Below are 9,186 nucleotides of genomic sequence, written 5' to 3'. Positions count from 1 at the left end.
TAACACTTCAGGAATAACAAATAATAATAAAGTTCAATTGGGGCTATATATAGTCCCTTTCAACTATAAACATTCTGGGCTTTTATCTTAATAGGAATTACATAGGAATGAATAAGAGCTACAGCTCAGTTGATACAGAGAAAAATAAAAGCAGACCAGGCACGGTGGCTCACGCCTGTAATCCTAGCACTCCGGGAGGCTGGGGTGGGAGGATTGCTTGAGCTCAAGAGTTTGAGACCAGCAAGAGCAAGAGCAAGACCCCGTCTCTACCAAAAATAGAAAAAATTAGCCAGGCACGATGGCGTGCACCTGTAGTCCCAGCTACTCGGGAGGCTGAGGCAGGAGGATACCTTGAGCCCAGGAGTTGGAGGTTGCAGTGAGCTATGATCACACCATTGCACTCTACCTGGGGCAACAGAGTGAGAGTCTCAAAAAAAAAAAAAAAAAAAAGATTTGCTTTCATTACAATGAATCTTTACAATTAAAAAATAATATCCACCAATGTGCTTTAATATCAATGCCAGAAAACGGAAACTGGTTTTCTTTTTAGTGATTTTCATAGCCATGGATGAAGAACCTAACAGCACTTTATTAAATCTAAATGTCATATGACACTATTAATATTAATAATGTATTTAAGAGTCAGAGTTTGAAAATTTATTTCATTGTGAATATAGTAATTGGGACCATAATCTGATTTGTTTTCTAGTTTGAAGTATAGAAAGTAAAATGTACAATGTATGTCATCCATAGCAAAATATCCAATTATACCAATTAATATACAGAATTTTATATAAAATATTTTCATAAAGTTTTTTTGTATACTGCCAAAAAAAAAAAATACTCACAAGTTTGGTAATGGGATCTAACGCGATAATGCATCCCGGCCTGGCTGTCGATTGTTGACTGACGATGTTAAACACTTCACCAACATATTTCTGTTTTTTAAAAAATTGATATCTCCTTTACTAAACAAATTCAAAAGTGATTAAGAACAAAGAACATAACACTTCAGGAATAACAAATAATAATAAAGTTCAATTGGGGCTATATATAGTCCCTTTCAACTATAAACATTCTGGGCTTTTATCTTAATAGGAATTACATAGGAATGAATAAGAGCTACAGCTCAGTTGATACAGAGAAAAATAAAAGCAGACCAGGCACGGTGGCTCACGCCTGTAATCCTAGCACTCCGGGAGGCTGGGGTGGGAGGATTGCTTGAGCTCAAGAGTTTGAGACCAGCAAGACCCCGTCTCTATTAAAAACAGAAAAATTAGCCAGTGTTGTGGTATGTGCCTATAGTCCCAGCTACTTGGGAGGCTGAGACAGGAGGATCGCTTGAGCCCAGGAGTTTGAGGTTTCAGTGAGCTACGATGACGCTACTGCACTCTACCCAGGGAGACAAAGCAAGACTCTGTCTCAATAAAAAAAAAAAGAAAAAAAGAAAAGTAAAGTAAAAACAATGCTTGGTAACTGTTAGGGGAAAAAATATTTTATACCCAAAAATACAAAAAACTGACTTCGATTTCCTGGAAATGTTCTAACAAGTAGGGCTTTTGGGCCGGGAGCAGTGGCTCATGCCTATCTATAATCCTAGCACTCTGGGAGGCCGAGGCGGGAAGACTGCTTGAGGTCAGGAGTTCGAGACTAGCCTGAGCAAGAGAGAGACCCCATCTCCAAAGCAAAACAAAAAACAAAAAAAGAGAAGCAGTACTTTTTAAACATTGATTTTGAGAAGGGAAGGATGGAGTTAAAGAAACAAGTTGATATACGATTTATATATGCTGACTTTTAAGCTACTTATGTCCTGACTGCTCTGTCAAGGTCGCGCTGTTAAATTCAGTGATCAATTCTCCATCTTCATCATACTTGCTCTATCAGCAGCATTTGATATTGGTGACCACTCCCTTCTCCTTGAAATGCTTTCTTCATTTGACTTCCATCATATACCACATTGACCCTACTTTTAACAATGGAATGCTTCAGCATTCAACCTATCACTTTTATTTTCCCACTATACTCTCTTCCCTCAACAGTCACATCCATCTTCATAACTTTAAATATATATGCTGACAACTATTTTATATCTTCAGGCCAAACTTGCCTCTGAACTTCAGAGACTAGCCTACGTGGTCTCTCATAGGAGATGCTGGGGATGTCAAACAGGCATCTCAAAATTACATGTCCAAAGCCAGGCTCTTAAATCTCCCTGCCCGTCAAAATCTGCTACATCTTGGCTGGGCATGGTAGCTCATACCTATAATCCCAGAACACTGGGAGGCTAAAGTGGGAGGACTGCTTGAGGCCAGGAGTTCAAGACCACCTTGGGCAACATAGCAAGACCCTGTTTCTACAAAAAATAAAAAAATTAGCTCAGTGCATGCCTGTAATCCTGGCTACTCAGGAGGCTGAGGCAGAAGGCTGAGCCCAGGAGTTGGAGGCTGCAGTGAGCTATGATACCACCACTGCACTCCAGTCTGGGCAGCATAGGAAAGCCCTGTCTCCAAAAAAAACACAAAAAACCAAAAAAAACCCCCTGCTGCTTTTATATTTTTATCTCAATGCACAGCAATTCTATTTTTCCTAATGCTTAGCCAGAAACCTTGAGAATCATCCTCTTTTTACTCACACACATCCCATAGCCAGTCCAATATGGATTAATCAGTGTCCAAAACTCATTCAGAATTTGACCATTGTTATTATCTCTATCATTACCATTTTCTATCATTCTAAGCCCCTTTGCCTCTCCTGGACTACTGTGGTTGCTTTCTAAATTGGTCTCTCTGATTCCACTTCTCCTTCCCATGCCTAATCTATAGACCCACCAAAGTGATCCATTTAAAACCTAAATCATGTCATATAACACTATCCTTCTCTTCTATAGTTTTCATGTTATTCAGAGTAAAAGTCAAAGTTACCAAAATGGCTTATGAGGCCTTGTGTGATATGGCCAGGCTAACTTTCTGACTTCATCTCTGACTACTCTCCAATTCACATATTCTGCCCCAGCCACAATGGCCTGCAGCTATTCCTTTATATACCAAACATTCTCTGGCCTAAGGGTCTTTGAACTGACTGCCCCTCTTTCTGGATCACTCCTCCTTTAAATATCTACATATCTAGCTCCTGCATCTCTTTCAGGTCTTTGTGCAAATGACATTTTTTTCTGTGATGTTTTACCTGACTAGCACCTTACTTGGCAATCCCTACTTCTTTTGCAACATTGTCTTTCTCCACTGTATTAGTTCATATATTTATACCTATTTTCTCCCTATCTCCCTTCGCTGGAATATAAATTCTAGGATACAAATTGTTGTCTGTTTTGGGCATATCTAAATTCCTAGTACTTAAAACAATGCCTGATAAACAGAAGATCCTCAATAAATACATGTTTCTACTATAACATTATATATATATATAAAGTGTTTTGAAAAAATCTGTGGTCTGCAAAATCATGCATTAAAAATAACTTATAGAAAAAACAGGATTGGAGCAGACCACAGACATTTATGCAACTTTATAACCAAACCATTAACAAATATATTAATTGGTAGCTGGGGAGATGGCTGGAATCTCCTAAACAGGAAACTCAATACAGCTGAAGGCTGCCTCTGGGGACAATGCAGTTGATAGGTTGCTATTAGACTAGCACAGGAAGAAGTATAGCCTATCATAAGGCAAAAGCTTTGCAATAGTATTAAAAAGACTCCTGCCTGAATTGCAACCAAGCTGAGGGCTTTTTCCTTTTATGCTTAAGATTAAAATTCTACTCCTATTATTCTAGCTTCCCTTGCCTGGAAAAAAATTGCAGATGAACTAACATTACTTCCACATTATACTGTCAGTATTGCCCATTTATCTATGAGCAAAGAAGTGTTATAGAAACATACATTGTAGGAGACTAGGCTCTACTTTTTGAATGACTGAAAGAAATGGTTTCTTTTTAAAGGAGCTTAGAATCACTATAAAGGTATAAAACAAATGTGAAAAAAAAAAACAACAAAGTTACAAATGTTTATTACAAATTTATATGTCACAATTCTAGAACATGCCCAATAAGTATAGATAAAATAACTAAAAACATATTACATATTTAAACTATTTTAAAAGTCATTACTTACAGAAATTTCAGGGTTAGAAAGCTCAAATAAAAGTTTCTTGGCATCAATAACCGCTTCATATAATCTCAGATATTGTCCATCACTTGCTACAAAGCATGCACTAGGAGAGTTGCAGTAGGCACCTAGAAAGTATTTACATTTAAAATTTAACCCTTTAGTGATAATGTCAGAAAATCTAAATCACTGAAATAAAAATCAACATGCTTACCTAGACAGTAACTGGGTATAAGAGTAGGCAGCCATGCCACATTGGAAAAGGCAGAAACATGCAGAGAATTAATCCGAGCAAGCTCAGAAACTCCTCCAGAGAAAGATAATGGTCCAACTGGATCAACCCTCCAAAGAATAAGCTCACTATAAACTGCATTGGGATCCTGAAATGCCATATCAACGGTGCTTGTAGTTTGTTGTGTCAAAGAACATTCTTCAACATTTACCGCATCAAAAGGCTGCTTTTGGTTATCAACATCTGGTGTCCTTAATGCATTATGGTGTGACGTTGTCAGCAATAATGGTAATACTGAGTGGCAAGCTAAATCATTAAGATGAAAGCGATGACCACAATATCTGGATTTGTGGGAAATACTGAGAACCGTAGAAAAAGCAGATTCCTCAGCAAAACTGACCAGCCACTGATTCAAAGAACCATCAGCGTGCTTTGAAATCATCATCACGTTAGGGGTAAAAATACTTAATTTTAAACTATTAGATGATTTATTGTGACCAGAAGAGATAAGCATTGATGTGGAACGAGCGAGGCCAGAAGGTTTCTGTTTCCCTTGCTGAATAGCCAGGTCAACATTCTTGGTACAGGCATACATCACTATGCTTTTACACAGAGAGTTCGCATCACCTGTGGGGAAAGCTACAGGAATTCTGGAAACAAAGGACACCTAGAATTAAGAGAGCAAGCATTAGAACATATGAAATTATATAAAGAGGTATTACAAAATTGTACCCACATAAACAAGAAATAGCCGTCCAGAGATCATAATAGTATTACCTGTACTTGACGAAACATACCAGGCTGGTATTCATCTAGCCAATCCACATGCCAAACCAGCAAAGAACCATCCACAGGATGAATACTGAATAACATGTCTGCATTTTTACTCCATTCAGACAGAAGTACTTCAATCTGATGATCAATGGCAGCTGATGGTAATGATGCAAAACTTGAGTTTGGTACTATTTTATCACCACCCAATTCCTTCTTTTCATGATTTATTTTCAGATCATCAACACCATCATCCATTTCTATAACCAAAAGAGTTCATGAACCAAGTTAATACAGTAAGGCTATTACCATAAATTTAAAAATACCTTTATAAATGCATTCAAGATGAAAAACATAGCTCGCTCTCTCCTCTGCCCCTCCTCCCTCATCCCGCCCCCTAAAAAAGATGAAAAACATAACAGTTTTATATTAACAAGAAATGAGTTTCTTTTAAAAGTAACTTTGCTCCAGTCATATAAGGTCACTAGAATTAACTCAGTAACCAGAAGCCCTACAGGACTGAGACAAGGGATTACCGGTAAAAGAACTAATATTGAACTGGAAAACAGGTAAAATGATTTCTAAACCTAGATATCCTACAATTAACCACCAGCTAACCTTCAGTAAGACACACTACTTATCTAGACCTCAGTTTTGCTCATGATAATTGGGGCTATAATTCTGGGATTGAATTTTTAAAATATATTATTTGAATGTAATTTGTACTTTCTTCACAATACCAGTTTTATCCAAACCTGCATATGGTACACTAGTTATCCTCTACGTACATTCACTTATAACTGATATTACATCTTAAAGAAACCATTTTAAGAGAATGTACTTACGCTGCTCAATTTCCAGGTTACACTACAACACACTGGTAATTAAAAATAAATTTGTATACCAACTTATTAACACAAGTAAATGTGTATATTCTCACCTCTTTCAAAAACCCCAGTCCTCACATCCTCCCCCCAACTCCTGGTTAGGAATATAGAGCTTTTCCTAAAAGAGACCTTAAAAAAAAAGTTATGACTGTTACCAGGTTAAAAAAATAAGTCAAGACATACAGATCAATAAGAAAACAAAAAATGCCCAACAGGAAATTAGGCAAAGGGGATAAAAAGATAAGCCACAGAAAGGCAAAAATAGAAAAGATCATCATTCTGTTTAATTTGCATTCAGAAAATGCAAAGTAAAACAAGAAGTCACTTTCCTCGTATTAACTGGCAAAGAAAGTAATCTAATGAAAAGATTCAGTGTTGGCAAGGATGGAGAAAAACGTTTTGGATATACTTAGAAGTATAAACTAGTAAAACATTTCTGGAGGGCAATTTGTCAGAAGTTATTGTTATTTAAATTTTGTATACTCTCTGGTAATTCCACATTTAGGAATCTATGTTACAGAAAAATTCACACAAAGACGAAAAGATGTGTCATTGTACCATTATTAGCATACATAGTGAAAAACAATTTAAATCAATTTAAACATCTGTTAGAAGAACTATTAAAAGTTTTCTCTTAGACATGGACTACTCAGCAGGTATTAAAAATGAGATGAAAGGCTGCCATTACTGACTGAATTACAACAAATTGTGGAACATTATTTTTGTTTAAAAATGAACACCCATAACACCTTTTTCTTTAAAATAAAAACTGTATTTATGTTTGTATGCACATAGAAAAAAATCAGTCTAAAGGGATACTCATCAAACTTAACAACATGGAAACTTTATACTTGTCTGCACTGGGTTTTTTCTCCCCTAATGATCATGTATGATCTTGTAATTAAAACTAAACTTTTTAAAAACAAACACATTTATGAACCACAGACTGTAGCAGATGGCTAACTGCCAGACACAGTTTCATACTCCCCGGTCCTTAGTGTATCAAGGCTAACCAGTCAGGAACTACATAGGGCCCTGTGCTAGCTCTTGGCAACAGAACGAGAGTGGAAGTGATATGCATCAATTCTGAGTCAAGGCAGTTGAGAAGCAGCTATACTTTCTCCTCTCCTTCTCTCTACACCAACTGAAGGCTGAATGCAGAAGAGTTTAAGGCCCTAAGTACAATGCTTCTCACACTTTAATGTACAAATGACTCGGAGATTTCATTAAGTGGTAGAATCTGGGTTAGTAGGTCTGTGTGGAGCCTGAGATATGCCTTCCTAACAAGCTTCTGGGTAATGTCGATGCTGCTACTCTACGGATAGTCCTTTAAGTAGCCAAGTCCTAAGGGCTGAAAAAAACCACAAGAATGAGAACCCTGAGTCTTTGAATCATGTGGAAGAAAGCCACCTGGAAGAGGAACATCTATACCGAATTATTAAATAAGCAAGTCCATACATGAATTATGTCACTGCAATTTTGGAGTTTATTTCTGACAGTAGCTAGTTTTACCCTAATATAAAAAACTCCCGCTATTTTGAACAAAACTTTAAATTTTTCATTCTTCTTCAAGCTTTACCTTCATCAGATTTTACATCTGCCTGATTAGAGTCTTCTACACTGGTCTCAGAAGATGGTTGTTCAAAACTTTTTTTAAGTTGTTGTAAAAAGACTTCCATGGACAAAGTAAAATGCAGCTCTTTATTGTTTAGCCAGTGTACCACAAAAGGTCCACTTTTCTCTTCATTTTCACTTAGACTCAGAGAAGTAATAGATGGAAGAAGTGGAATGTCTATAAGAAAAAAAAAAATCACAAAATTAAATTTCTCCTTCACTTTTTAATTTAACTTCATTTTGAGGTATTTTTTTTTAAGACTATTTCTTAGAGCAATTTTAGGTTTACAGCAAAACTACAGAGAAAGGTACAGAGATAGGCATATACCCTGTCCTACATATGCATTATCAACATCTGCCACCAAAGTGGTACATTTATTACAACTGATGAACCTTCACTGACATGTCACTATCACCCAGAATCCATAGTTTAGGGTTCATTCTTGGTGTTGTACATTCTATGGATTTAAACAATTTATAATGACATTGCATTAATCTTTAAACCTTGGAAACATTTTATTTAACCTATAAGTAAGATTTCCAACATAGTGTTTCCCACTATTAATGGTGCATAATTAATTTAAATGGTAAATTTAACAGACCTATTATAAAGTAGATAAAATTACATATTCTAGGTCATATGGCAGAATTTATTTAACCATACATGTTTTCTTTAATCGTAAAAAATATTTTCATGATGAAAAAGGTCTATAATTTGTAGACATGTTAATAGGAATATCTTATCACAAATTTTGTTAACAAGCAATTTTTTTTTTATAATTTTTTAGAAAATTTTTTATGTATGGGTGGGGTTTGTGAGGAAGGGGTGCTCAGTTGCCTTGTTTGTGTTGTCAAGACAGAGTCTCACTCTGTCCTTGGTAGAGTGCAGTGGCGCCTTTGTCATCACTGCAACCTCCAACTCCTGGGCTCTAAGCAATCCTTCTGCCTCAGCCTCCTCGGCAGCTGGGACTACAGGCATGTACGCACGGCTGGGATTTTTTTTTCTAATCTTTTTGTTAGAGATGGGGTCTCGATCTTGCTCAGTCTAGTCTTGCTCAAGCAATCCTCCAGCCTCAGCCTCCCAGGGTGCTAGGATTACAGGTGTGAGCCACTGCACCCAGCCAACAAGCAAATTTTAACCTTATCCACAATGAAAAATGCTATTATGATGTCAAAGGAACTAGTGATATATGTATCTCAATAGCAACAAATTTTTTTTTTACTTAAAACGCTGACATATTAACTTCTTTAATGACTTATCCATCTAATTCTAAAATGGATATTTCTTATTTATTAGCATCAAGATTGAAGTCAGAAAGTATGAAACTGAGGTTCCCTTCTCATGCTCAAAGAAAGAATTCAAGACAGATTACCTCGGCTAAAAAAGAAATTGTTCCTTGGTATCACTTTTGAAATAATTACTAAATTAAGCACCTTGAAGTACAAATCCAGTCAGTTATGACAAGTAATTCCTAATTAACAGACGTAAGGAAAAATTTAAGTATCATATTAAATCAAATATGAATCATGCTGGTGTCTGCCGAACTATAAAGGCTAGAATGAA

General features: G+C 36.4%; 1 protein-coding gene across 2 annotated transcripts in view; it reads right to left on the bottom strand.

Annotated features, from left to right (window-relative positions):
• Window positions 1-9,186, bottom strand: part of DMXL1 (Dmx-like 1) — a 159,549-nt gene that overhangs the window by 93,925 nt on the left and 56,438 nt on the right. For both annotated transcript variants that reach the window (XM_012659552.1, XM_012659553.1), the window contains exons 10-14: window positions 7,588-7,800; window positions 5,128-5,381; window positions 4,333-5,017; window positions 4,125-4,246; window positions 849-938 (exon numbers count right to left, since the gene is read on the bottom strand). In XM_012659552.1, the coding sequence (XP_012515006.1) occupies window positions 849-938; window positions 4,125-4,246; window positions 4,333-5,017; window positions 5,128-5,381; window positions 7,588-7,800 (1,364 nt within the window). The remainder of the gene's footprint in view (window positions 1-848; window positions 939-4,124; window positions 4,247-4,332; window positions 5,018-5,127; window positions 5,382-7,587; window positions 7,801-9,186) is intronic.

This window comes from Propithecus coquereli, unplaced genomic scaffold (genome assembly GCF_000956105.1).
Source record: "Propithecus coquereli isolate 6110/MARCELLA unplaced genomic scaffold, Pcoq_1.0 Scaffold62, whole genome shotgun sequence".
Lineage (NCBI taxonomy): Eukaryota > Metazoa > Chordata > Mammalia > Primates > Indriidae > Propithecus > Propithecus coquereli.
Note: the sequence above shows the minus strand (reverse complement) of the source record. Positions and strands in the feature narration are given on the sequence as shown.